Source organism: Mobula hypostoma, chromosome 27 (genome assembly GCF_963921235.1).
Source record: "Mobula hypostoma chromosome 27, sMobHyp1.1, whole genome shotgun sequence".
NCBI lineage: Eukaryota > Metazoa > Chordata > Chondrichthyes > Myliobatiformes > Myliobatidae > Mobula > Mobula hypostoma.
In genome coordinates, this window is record NC_086123.1 from 3,993,568 (window position 1) to 4,007,086 (window position 13,519).

Consider the following 13,519-nt stretch of genomic DNA (forward strand, 5'->3'; position numbering starts at 1 on the left):
TGGTCTTCCGGTGCAGGGTTAGGAGGCAGCTCACCGAATGGTAGGGCACAGAAGAGTGCGGTGGAGCAAAGGGATCCATAATTCATTGAAAGTGGCCTCATTGAAAGTGGAGAATGGACGGGAAAGCACAGAGGAACATCTGGAGAAATTTCTGAAACGCCCGTTCGCTGCTGTCTTTACTGTGCGGTCAGGAATCTTTCGGAGGCTAGGCCTCAATATCCCTGTCCTTGCCTGCTTTTGGCGACCTGGCGACCGAGAAGGAGGTCGAATCATTCGGACAGAGATGGTGCTCAGTACTCAGTGTCGGAGAGCTGATCGGAGCTCGAAATTTTCGGATGACTCAGAGTCGGACCGTGGTCGGGCATGAAAGGGAGAGTTTTTCTTCCTTCTCCCCTCTGCGTGAGATGTGGGACATTTGGGAGACTTTGAACTTTACTGTGCTCATGGACATCTCATCAAGTTATGCTATTATTGCACTGTTTGTAACTATATGTTATAATTATGTGGTTTTGTCAGTTTTTTTCAGTCTTGGTTTGTCCTGTGTTTTGTGATATTACACCGGAGGAAATAATGTATCATTTCTTAATGCATACATTACTAAATGACAAGAAGAGAGGGCTACATGTCTTCATAAGCAATCATCATAAAATGGATACACCCAGTATCATCACATACATGTACTGCCTGTGACTGTGTCCTAGCGTACAGAGTGTGGGTGGTCACACATGAGATCGCTCAGAACTATGTTAGATTAATGTGAAGAATGGGGCCCCAAGGGTCTATTTATGCCCCTGAGGGTCTGCACAGCAGCACCAATGTAAAATCATCCCTCGCTGTAGCAATGAAGTTGGAAAGGGCACAGTGTGTTCAGTATCTGCAGAGAGTGTGCAGAAATTAATGCATTTTGTTTTTCAGTACAGGGGGTTCTGTTGATTCAGTCCCCAAACACTCTCTGGAAAGTGGAGCTGGAGGAAGGAGGGTGGGAGGGGTTCTTTTATTGACTGGGGACACCACCATAGTCACCAATCCCCAGGAAGAGCATCACCTCATGGAAATCACAGGGCAAGTCCCACAGCGACTTGTCTCATTTTCAGAGGTGGTCACCATATCCTCTCCATACTCTAAAACCAATTACCGAGAGTTCGTGCCGTGACAATTCCAGCCCATCACCCCTGTCGTGGACTCTGTTTAGTGTCTATGTTTCAATCAGTGAGACCCATCATGATCACATTTGGGTTAGTTATGCACACTTAAAATAGAACACCGTCTCACACACAAACACACACACACACACGTAAATTGACACACACTCAAACACATACGTGGACACATACACACACATACATGTAAATTAACACATGTGGACACACAGTCGTGGACACGCACGCACACACACACACACACACACTGAGAAGAGCCGGAAGCAGTCAGGATTGGCTCTGTCTCTCCAGCTCAGTCAAATAGAGACCAGCTGTATCAACATGAGAGTTTGTCTTTATCTTATCCATGTTATCAGCTCCCAATATATAATCCAGGGACTGAACCTCACAAGTGTGATTTCCAGGACAGGGAAGAGCAAACGACAATGTTGGGCCTGATTGTCCTGCTTCTGCTCTCAGGTAAGGAGACTCTCCTCGAGTGAGCCTTACTTTGATGTTGGTTGCTTCATGTTCTAACCTGTTTGTGTCTGTCTGTTCCTCTCTCTCCTGATGTAGCTGGTGCTGGGAGCACTTCCATTCAGTTCAGGAACCTCATTCAGTTCGGTGAATTGATTAAATGTGCCAACCCAAGCATCACTTCACCACTGCAATTCAATAACTACGGCTGTTACTGTGGAACTGGTGGATCTGGGACACCAGTGGATGACCTTGACCGGTAGGTGGACAGACGATCTCTACAGAGCCAGTTACCATCCATTGGAGTCCAGGGACAGAGAAATGTTCTCATTCATTGTCAGAGGCAGCAGGATTGCATCTTCATTGAAGCTTCAAAATACCCCATTAAATCTCCCAATGTGAAATATGTTTCTGATGGTGGCAGTGAGTGACAATTGATGTCATGGGGTTCGCAGCCAGGTTATGGTGCCTACTGTGGCCACACAAATACTGGCCGTGTGTCCTGGAAATAATCAGAGAGGGCAATTGCTGATGGTATATCTCACAATCTGCTTTTTGCTGTAGTTGTCAGTACTCCGACTTGAGTTAAATTTCCGTTGGTGCAGATATGGCCGTGTATAAATTTTCTGCTTGGTGTCACTTTCAGTCCTGAAATTGGCTCCATTGAGTTGGTAATGCGGTCTCTGTTGAAGAATTTTTTGCACCGTGGTTTTAGCGAGTTGATTTGCTGGAGCCTCTCCAGTGGTGGTTTCTGAGATGTGAGCCGTGATCAGGATATGCCGTCTGTCCTGCAGTGATCACGAGAGACAGATCACAGATTGGTGCAGCTGGGGCTGAAGGTTTCCTGCTGAGGGTGGGGGAGGACAATGACACTTGCTAGGGCTGGGAGACACTCAGTGCCTGTTGACTTCAGAGCCCCAGTGATGGTACAGAGGGTAGTGCTGGGTTTGCAGTGCCACCGGTCTGTACTGGAGTTCAGGACTGTGTAGTGGAACACACCGAGGACAGAGCAGCTGCTCCCAGGGAGGATTCTGTCCTTCTGGAGGATTGAACAGGGGGTTCGATCATGGCAGCACAAGAGAGAACCATGACCCAGTAGCTACCTTAGTAAGGGAGCGAGGAAGGGAAGGAGAGAGGGCAACCAGCTGGTCGATCAGTCTGTTGCTTGTTGTTGGGTCTTGAACACACACAATCCATAGAAAAAGGGAAAAAATAAGCATTGGTCGCCTTCTCAGGTCTATTGTGGTCATGTCACTTGGTGGAATTCTTTTCCACATTCCCGTCTGATTCCCCACAGATCCTGATTCCACATCCCACTGTGAAGCTCCTCCCCTACTCCCTGGTACGATATGAGCCTGCTCAGTTACCCTCAGCTCAGATCACCTCCTGACTCTTAGCTCTACATGGGAAGTGTCTGACACTGGAGGCTGCTGTAACAGTGTTCTGTTAACTCAAGTCCATGAGTTTTCTACTAAACGTTATCTGTGATTTTACAGGTGCTGCCAGACCCATGACAAGTGTTATGAAGATGCTGACAAAAAAGAGAAGTGCAGAACTGTCTTTTCACCCAAAATGATACATTACAATTACAGCTGCTCAAAGGGGAAAATCGAATGTACAAGTGAGTATGATCAGAGAGTGCCTCATTGTCTAATTTTTACCTCTGCTTCCATGGTCAGCAACTTTTGTCCATCCCTCATCGTCTTTGTGAAGGTGCTGGTGAGCTGCCATCTTGAACCACTGGAGTTGCCCTGGTGATGGTTCTCCCACAATGCTCTTGTGCTGAAGCTCCAGCATTCAGACCCAGTGATGATGGAGGAACGGGTTATGTTCCATGTCTGGATGGTAAAAGTTTTTTCTCCCAATTCCCCCCTCCCCATTACAACGAAAATACGTAACCTTAAGATAAGAAAGACCAGCAAAGAAAAAAATGTTGATACTTAATCATTGAAAATAAACTAAGGGAATGCGAAAACAGTCTCCAAAGACGTCAGAGCAATACTATAAACCAAAGAGTTTAATCTCTAAAAAGAGAAAAGCAGCGCCATCATTCTTTAACTTACTACCTTATTTAACAAAAGAACCAAAGCTAATTATCTATTACTAAACACACCGCAATATAAGAAAAAAGCCTATATAAACTGTAAGCAAACTATCACTTAATTAATAAAGAAAAAGAAAAATAGAAACAGATAATCAAACCAGTTCACAATCTATCCGCTGTATTAATACACTCCGTATACTAAACAGTCTTTAAAAAAAGTCATTCTTTAGTCAAACCAGGAAGATCACCTCTTCTTTAAGTAATATCAAAGGATATCTTCAGTTTACCGAAATCTTCAAAGCCTGTTTTCTTTCAGAAAATTATTCAGAAACTCTAATATCCTTCATACATCAGCCGATTCCACGACAGAGTTGACAAAATCCGATGCCACTTGGGGATCCAAGAAGACACGAGGGGTAGAATCTTTAGGAAATAACTTTAATCTCGCTGGGTATCTCAGGGATGGAAAGAGTCTTTTTGCGTGAGCGATCTTCATGACCGATATGAATTTGATCCGTTGTTCCATAACTTCCCATGGATAATCTTCATAAAAACGGATCTCGGAACCGTTAAATTTTAAAACTTTCTGTTTTCTTTCACATTTTATGATTTGGTCTTTAACTTTAAAGCGAAGAATGTTGACTAAAATTGGTCGAGCTTTATCTGACGAAGTGAAAATTCTGTGAGCTCTTTCAATATCGGGAGGCTGAGATAGAATATCCGGGAACAGGAATTGAAACAGGTTGGCAAAATAATCCAATAAATTCCCATTCTCGGAGCCTTCTCGAAGACCCACAATACGAATGTTATTCCTACGCAACCTTAAGTCTAAATCGACAATTTTGCGTTGAGCCTGTTCCAATCGGGTTGAAATATCTGCAATCTGACATTTCGATTCTTTAAACTCAGTATTCAAGGAAACAATATTTTCCTCAATAGTCTGTAAACTCTGTCGGAACGACTTCAACTCAGAAGTGTTATTGTCTATTTCCTTGTCGAGACCCATCAACGCACGTTCCAAACGCTCAGCCCAGACAGGCATATCTTCTGATTTTACATTCGAAGTTTTTCCCTTTCCATTGCTGGGTTCAAAAAGCTGTTTTCCACTTCTTAAAGGATACGGCATAATGACCACTATTTCCCACCAAGATCCAGAAAATAAAAGTTGAATAATTCAAAGTTTAGACTGGGGAAAAGGAGGAATTAAAGGCAGCCACAAAATTTATGTATTACTCCATTGAGCTGCAGGCGGAAGTCCCACAATAGGGTATTTTAACAGACTCCTGCATAGAAACATGGAGCTTAGAAAAATAGAGGGCTATGGGTAACTCTAGGTAATATTTAAGGTAAGGACATGTTCTGCAGAGATTTATGGGCCGGGGGCCTGTATTGTGCTGTAGGGTTTCTATGTTTCTATGTTTCTATGTTCTCTGTAGCTGCATCAATATGTAGTGACCTGGTTAAGTCCTCAGAGATATTGACACCCAGGCACTTGAAATTGCTCATTCTCTCCACTCCTGATAGATACAGAAATAAACTGAATGGCAGTAATTACATATATGTTTATTAAATAGTTAAATTAAATACGTAGTACAAAAAAAGGAAATAAAAAAGTAATGGGGTAGTGTTCATAAGTTTAATGTCCATTTAGAAATCAGATGGCAGAGAGAAAGAAGCTGGTCTTGACGTGTGTGCCTTCAAGCTTCTGTACCTTCTTCCTGACGGTAACAATGAGAAGAGGGCATGTACTGGGTGGTGAGGGTCCTTAATACTGGACAACTCCTTCCTGAGGCAGCTTATGGAACATAAAGTCTAAGCAATCCAAGGAAGACTATACACCTGAGAATTATGAGAGGCATAGATAAAATAAACAATCACAGCCCTTTTCCAAGGCAGGAAGGTCTAAAACTAGAGGTCTGGGTTTAACGTGGGAGTAGAAAAAGATTTAAAAGGAACAACTTGTTCACACAGAGGCTGCTGGGTATGTAGAAGGTGCAAAGCAGATGGGAACAATTACAATATTTCAAAGATAGTTGGAAAGCTTCAGAGGGATCTGGGCCAAGTGCAGGCAGATGGGATAGCATAGAAAGACAGTGGGTCAGCATGGATGAGTTGGGCCGAAGAGCCTGGCTCAGAGCTGCAAAACCTTTACGACTCTATGAACGTGAAAGATGGCTGAATTACGCTCCTTATTTGAAGATGGTTATTGTCTGACACGTGTGTGTTGTCAATGTTACTCACCAGCTAGTGGTCAGGGCCCAGATATTGCTGGATCATATGCAGAGAGCAAATTATGAACTGAGCATTATTGATGAGTAAGTACTGTCTGGTAGCACTGACACCATCAAAAATCATTTGAAATAGTAGATTGAGTAAATATTTGGCTCTGAAAGCCTGCTGCACTATTTGTCAAGATATAGGTTTATCTTCTTGCTCAACAATTTTTCCTGACTTATTTCAATATTCCCAGATTCCTCCAATTTATCAATTTCAATCAGCTTCAGTTTTGAGTGAATTCATGACATCCACAGCCCTCTGGCACAGGATCTTCCCCCAGTTTGAACCCTCAACTGTTTGCCCTTAATCTGCGCCAGTGACCCCTGATTCTATTTCCCATCAGTACAGGAAACACCCTCTCCATATCTGTCCTGTGATCCCTGCTGTGGTTTCAAAATTCAACCCACAGAAAATGGATTCAGATGAATGAAAGGAGGAATATTTTTGCTTCACTTCATCTCAGCATTTTACAGAATGCAATAGAAATGTTGTGACCAGTTTGTTTGCAGCAGGATCCCAATGGAACCATGACCAGATAAATTATCTAAGCTGATATTTGCAGGACTATTCTGATCACATTAAAAGAGGTTTCTCCCAAGCTCTTTTGTTACATACAATCTCCTCACCAGACAGATGAAAAATATGCTCAGTTTAACAGTCAGGAGAGAGAGAGATGGGTCACTTCTCCCTCAGGAGCACAGTGGAATATCACTCTTCCAGTTTGTGTTAATGTCACTGCCGTGGGACTGAAACCTCAGAGTCAGAGGCAAGATCCAAGACTGCTGCTTGGGGCCACATCAGTGGTGAAGGGCTGGGGGTCACCAGGGACTTTTCTAGAATTCTAGATTCAGCTATGATTGTGGTGTAGATCTTCACAGAATTTGTTATTCTGATGTCAATGCAAGTCTGACATCAGTTTAAAAGGATCCATTGACTCTAGAAATGATAAGGTCATCACAATGAAATTAAAAACCCAGATTACAATTAGTAATTTAAATGATTTACAGAACATTTATATAAAGATTAGAATGTTGCACATAATATATAGATGGAAGTTGAATTATCAAAATATATTAAAATTTAAAATTATCTTTCATTCTTTCATAATCCAAGGCAAATACTGTATCATTAATATAATAGATTATTTTGAATATGTTTCCTTTCAGGTAAAAGTCACTGCGAGAAGTTTATCTGTGAATGTGATCGAAAGGCGTCCATCTGCTTCTCGAAAGCAAAATACAACCCTAAGAATAAAGGCATCAGTAAATCTCGCTGCAAATAGGAGGTCGATCTGACCATGTGGTTATGATTTTTCTTGACTTTATCTAACAAATACTTTCCTTCCAACTTGTGTCATCTGTTTTATTTCCAGGAACTCAAACATCTTTGAACTCCATATTAACTATGATACTATAATCAATAATCTGATTTAAATCCAACACCCCTTATCCTGTCTTACATTATTTGTGCCACTCAGAAAGATAAAGATTTTCATCACTTTAATCTTTCTCCCAATGAAAGCACATACTGGTTACTTTATAAACCAAAATCTGAAAGTATCATGTCAATTTTGCTGATATTTTCACTAAAAGAAATCTCATTGAACAACCATGAATAAATATTAATTGGGATGATAATCATTCCCTCAACCCAGACTTTCTTTAAAGCCTCAGCTGTGGAACCTGAGGAAAAATCTGTTCACATCAAGGTGATGAAAACTTTGCGATGGCCCACAACAGATGCTCAGTTGGTTCCTTACAGGGCATCTAAACACAATAACGATTGGAAGCTGCACTTGGAAATCCAGTTGTGATTATACTCGGAGATTGTTTGCAATGACGTTGCTGGTGCCACTCATAATATTAAGGTGATGGGCATGTATCTTCTATAATCAATTAAACCTGATTTGAGAGCATTGAAACATGCCTGGCATCTCAGTCTCGTATCACACCACATGTACCACAACGAGGAAAACCAGTCAAAGGACGGGAAGCACAGGCTGGGACTTCTCCTGGAGTGTTTCCATCCCACAGGCACAACTCAGACAAAACCTTCACCTATTCCATTACCACCCCTCCCCACTCCCCACCACCCATGTGCTTATAAGGGGACACCATCATGGGGTATGTTTAATAATTAAGGCAAGGGATCAGTGGAAGAATTATGGACAGGGAACCAAGGGGTATATATTGACCATGGACAGCAGGAGACTTTGAGACAGGTTTGGAAATAGCTATTCAGAAACTTAAAACTATTGTTTTTTGTCAAGGACCTAGTATTATGGGTTTGGATACCTTAACGAGGCAATGGTTAGCCCTAATTTCATATTTTGAGGTTAAATTTCAGGGCTTTCAAGAACACCATAACAGTGCCAGGCCAGGAGCTGCCATCACATCAAATGAAGGTTTATTTAAAAAATACGTATGATGCATTGCAGGCTGACTTTCCAAAAAAGGCTAATTTTGTCTAAGATTATGGGGACACAAGAAGGTTGAGGTGATTCTGCAGAAGAATATATACAGAGGATAGCATAGAAAATGGAACAATCTTCAGGACTGCTGAAAGGGCAGGCTATGAAACCTACAATTTGTATTATTGCTAATCTCCTTTGGCCTGAATTGCATTCTGTCCTTCCCAAACAGTGGACAGACTACCAATGTCTTAAAATCAGACCGGTGGAATTTAGCATAGGAGACCAGGATTATATCATACCTTTTCACTTTCTCCGGATGTGCTTGTGAACCCATGTGGAAGAGATTTATTGTGTAAAATGCGAGCTACTATTACCTACACTCCTGAGGGACTTACCAGGGAGCCATTGTGGCTATACCATTTCAGTAGTAGTCAATCTATTTTGTATAAGTGCAGTTACTCTTAACCACTTATCAAGGAGTTTGGAACATTTTTACGAGAGTGCCTTGAAAGCCTCTGGAGAGTTCTCTAGATTCTGTTTAGATCTATAACTCAGTAAGTGACACCGTTATCTTCACTGTACAGCTTATTATGACTTGGCGGGAAATCTTTCCCTGGAGGCTGAAGAGGGGATTGATAGATCATTTAAATCAAACATGGCATGCCCCTAGTTTATCAAATGCTGCAAATCAAATTTATGAATAATGTATGATATGTATTTCACAGACTCCAGGGAAACTAGTGAATTTGGAAGGATCTCATACACCACGCTCTGATAGACCTTTCATGATTTTACAGATGGATTTTATAGAATTACCTTTGTGTGAAGGATATAAATATGTATTGGTCATTCTTGATGTTTTCTTCACGATGGGTTGAAGCAGTTCCTTGTTGAAGGAATGATGCACTAGCCAAATGTTTATTGAAGGAAATCATCCCAAGGAAAATTTGTTATTCTTTTACAATTTTTGTGTGAAATAACAGGATGAAGTAGAGGATATTAAGGAAAGGAATGGGTACTCATTAAAATGGATGGATGAAAAGGGAGTTTTGAATTAGGTTTTGAAACTCTATCACTGCTTTAGATACATGTATACATATTTCAATTACAATATTTGTGAGGTGCACTGTCGTCATGAAAGGACAAAAAGAAGGGGATGTGGAAAGGTACTTTACCTGTAATAACAAAATGGCAATTTTGTCTGTAACAAAGTGGAACCTGTATTGTACCAAAGTGCTTAGGCAATAGTGTTCATACAACATTATGCTGATGGACCTTGAGTATATGACAAACTACAGAAAGACAAGCAGATGCGTAATTGGTTGAATGCCAAAAACACTGATTAAGCTGAATGTCCTTGAATTTGACTTAACACTATAAATGAGTGATTATGCGGTCTGTTTTATTGAAGCTCATACTGGCCCTTGTGCCATGGTAGCCTTCCCTTGTAGCAATGATTGATCCACTCTGAGTTAATTTGTTGTTTGTTATAACATGTACCTAAAAGATGCTCGACACATGTCCCAGCTGTTCAAGATATTGCTAAGACTACGCTTCAAATACCATGTGCAGTTCTGGTCACCTAGGTTGAGGAAGGATGTTGATAAATTGGAAAGGGCGTAGAAAAAATTATGAGAAAGAGAAATTGGATAGGCTGGGATTTTTCTGCAAGGAGTACATGAGGCTTGGGAGTATACCTATGTGGGTTTGTTATACATGAAAGGCATAGATAGGGTGAATGGTTACAGCCTTCTTCCCAGGATAGGAGCGTCTAAAACTGGAGGACATACAGATGGTTAAAGGTGAGAGGGGAACAAATAAAAGGAGACCAGAGGAGGAAGTTTAACACAGTGGATGGTGGGTACTAAATGAGCTGCCAGAGGAAGTTGTAACAATGGGTACAATTACAACATCTTAACGACATTTACACCGGACAATATGGATGAGTTGGGCCATAAGACCATAAGTCCATGGAGCAGAATTAGACCATTCATGCCATCACGTCTGTTCTACCACTGCATCATGACTGATTTATTATCCCTCTCAACCCCTTTGTCCTGTCTTATCCCTGTAACCTTTGACAACCTGACTAATCAAGAACCTTTCCATGCTGTATGAACCTATAACAGATACTGGTGACTGGGAATGGGATGTGGAATTAAAATGTTACAGTTCCCATTCTGACATGTCTATCCACGGCCTCCTCTACTGTAAAAATGAAGCCACACTCAGGTTGGAGGAACAACACCTTATATTCCGTCTGGGTAGCCTCCAACCTAATGGCATGAACATTGACTTCTCTAACTTCCGCTGATGCCCCACCTCCCCCTCATACCCCATCCGTTATTTATTTATATACACACATTCTTTCTCTCTCTCTCCTTTTTCTCCCTCTGGGTTTTTCCCCCCTTGTCTTTCTCCCTCGGCCTCCTATCTCATAATCCTCTGATATCCCTTTTGCCAATCACCTGTCCAGCTCTTGGCTCCATCCCTCCCCCTCCTGTCTTCTTCTATCATTTTGGATCTCCCCCTCCTCCTCCCACTTTCAAATCTCTTACTAGCTTTTCCTTCAGTTAGTCCTGACGAAGGGTCTCGGCCTGAAACGTTGACTGTACCTCTTCCTAGAGATGCTGCCTGGCCTGCTGCGTTCACCAGCAACTTTGACCCTGAGCCAATGGGCTGGTCCTGGACTTATTTCCTGGCATAATTTACATATTACTATTTAACTATTTATGGTTTTATTACTATTTATTATTTATGGAGCAACTGTAACGAAAACCAATTTCCCCCGGGATCAATAAAGTATGACTATGACTATGACTATGATAAAGAACAGACCATAGGCACAGTAAAAAAAAGTCTCAAAGTCCTGAGTCGATCGACTCCTGAGTCCCCGATAGCAGGCGGCAAAAAAGAGAAATTCCCTGCCATAAACCTCCAGGCACCGTCAACTTGCCGATGCCTTGGAAGCAGCCGACCCCAGCCGACCCCGAGTCCATCCGTCCAAAAACTCCGAGCTTCCGAGCAGCCTCTCCGATACAGCCTCCCGAACACCATCCTCTGCCGAGCACCTTCGACCTCACCCTGGCCGCTGAAACATGCAAAACCGAGGATTTTGAGGCTTTCAGCTCTGGAGATTCCAGTTACCACACAGTAGCAGCGGCAGTGAAGCGGGCATTTCAGAAGTTTTCCAGATGTTCTGCTGTGCGCTCACGTCTGTCTCCATCAAATCAGGATTGTGCACGGTCCCCTACTTGACAAATAACAGATATTCATTACTGAAGTGGCCGCGCGCGCTGTTGTCGCGCCGCCATCTTCTCCCCCCCTCCCGGGAGGATTTGGTGTCATATGCAAATTTGTTGATCCAGTTAACCACATTATCATACAGATCGTTGATATAGATGACATACAACAACAGACCCAGCACTGATTCCTGCAGCACTCACAAGTCACTGACTTCCAGTCAGAGAGGCAACTATCTACTACGAATCTTAGGCTTCTCCCACAAACCAATGTCTAATCAAATTTACTACCCCACCTTGAATGCCCAGCACCTAATCCTTGACCAACGTCCTATGCGGGACCTTATCAAAAGCCTTGTTAAAGTCCATTTAGACAACATCCACTGCCTTGTCTTCATCAACTTCCGTGATAACTTTCTCAAAAATCTCTGTAAGATTGTTTAGACGTGACCAGCTGCTCACAAAGCCATGCTGACTATCCTTAATCAGTCCATGTCTATCTAAATAATTTTGCATTTCGTCCCTTAGAATATCTTCCAATAACTTTCCCATGACTGATGTCAGCCTTACCCGTCTATAACTTCTTGGTTTATTTTTAGAGTCTTTCTTAAGCAGTGGAACAACGCTGGCTACCCTCCAATCCTCCAGTCAATAGGGATGATTTAAATATCTCTACTAGGGCCCTGACAATCTCTGCACTTGCCTCCCACAGTGTCTGAGGGAACAGATTGTCAGGGCCTGGGGATGTATCCACCCTGATTTGCCTCAGGACAACAAACACCTCTTCCTCTGTAATCTGTACAGAGCCCATGAAGTTGATGTCACTTTGCCTCACTTCTCGAAACTCTGTGCCTATCTCCTGAGTATACACAGATGTAGAGAAATCATTCAAAATCTTCCCCATCTCTTTTGGCTCCCTGAATAGATTACTATTCTGATTTTTGCAGAGACCAGTTTTGTCCCTTGCGACCCTTTTGCTCTTAACATAACTGTAGAATCCCTTAGGATTCTCCTTCACCTTGTCTCTGGAGCAACTTCATCCCTTCTTTTAGCCCTCCTAATTTCCTTCATAAGTACTCGCTTGTATTTCCTATACTCAGTAAGTAAATCATTTGCTCCTTTATATCTATTCCTACTGTGCCTCTCCTTTTTTTTCTTAACCAGGGCCTTAATTTCCCTTGATAACCAAGGTTCCATACACCTGTTATTCTGACATGCACGTACAAGATCTGTACTCTCAGAATTTCACATTTGAAGGCCTCCCACTTTCCAAGTACACATTTGCCGGAAAACAGCCTGTCCCAATCCACATTTGCCAGGTTGTTTCTGGTACCAGCAAAATTGGTCTTTCTCCAATTTAGAATCTCAAGCCACGGACCAAACTTACCTTTTTGCATACATACTTTGAAACTGATGGCATTCAGATCACTAGATGCAAAGTGTTCCCATACACAGACTTCTGTCACCTGCCCTGTCTCTTTCCCTAATAGCAGATCCAGTATCGCACTCTCTCTCGTTGGGACTTCTACGCACTGATGAAGAAGACTTTTCCAAACACATTTGACAAACTCTATCCCATCTAGTCCTTTTACAGTATTGGAGTCCCAGTCAATATGTGGAAAGTTAAAATCACCGACTACAACAACCTTATGTTTCTTGCAACAGTCTGCAATCTCTCTAAAAATTTGTCCCTCTATATCCCTACGACTGTTGCACGGTCTCTAATAAAGCCCCGTTAATGTGGTCATACATTTCTCATTTCTCAGTTCCACCCACAACACCTCACTAGACAAGTTCTCCAGTCTATCCTGACTGAACACTGCCACGAAATTTCCCTACTAGTAACGCCATCCCTCCTCCTCTAATCCCTCCCACTCTATCACGTCTAAAACAACGGAACCCTGGAATATTAAGCTGTCAGTCCTGC

At 42.3% G+C, this 13,519-nt stretch overlaps 1 protein-coding gene across 1 annotated transcript; it reads left to right on the plus strand.

The window, feature by feature from the left end:
• Nucleotides 1–1,511: 1,511 nt before the first annotated feature.
• Nucleotides 1,512–7,843, plus strand: LOC134338330 (phospholipase A2-like). The gene is made up of 4 exons (XM_063034084.1): nucleotides 1,512–1,619; nucleotides 1,716–1,875; nucleotides 3,113–3,237; nucleotides 7,104–7,843. Exons 1-4 carry the CDS (start codon nucleotides 1,586–1,588, stop codon nucleotides 7,217–7,219), a joined length of 435 nt encoding a protein of 144 aa, XP_062890154.1. The 5' UTR covers nucleotides 1,512–1,585; the 3' UTR covers nucleotides 7,220–7,843.
• Nucleotides 7,844–13,519: the final 5,676 nt, after the last annotated feature.

Bases quoted from the DNA above. Each gene is read 5' to 3' on its own strand.
- LOC134338330 (XM_063034084.1), top strand. From the start codon at position 1,586: ATGTTGGGCCTGATTGTCCTGCTTCTGCTCTCAG. The intron at 1,876-3,112 runs GTAGGTGGACAG...GTGATTTTACAG, and splicing joins CCAGTGGATGACCTTGACCG to GTGCTGCCAGACCCATGACA. The intron at 3,238-7,103 runs GTGAGTATGATC...GTTTCCTTTCAG, and splicing joins GGGGAAAATCGAATGTACAA to GTAAAAGTCACTGCGAGAAG.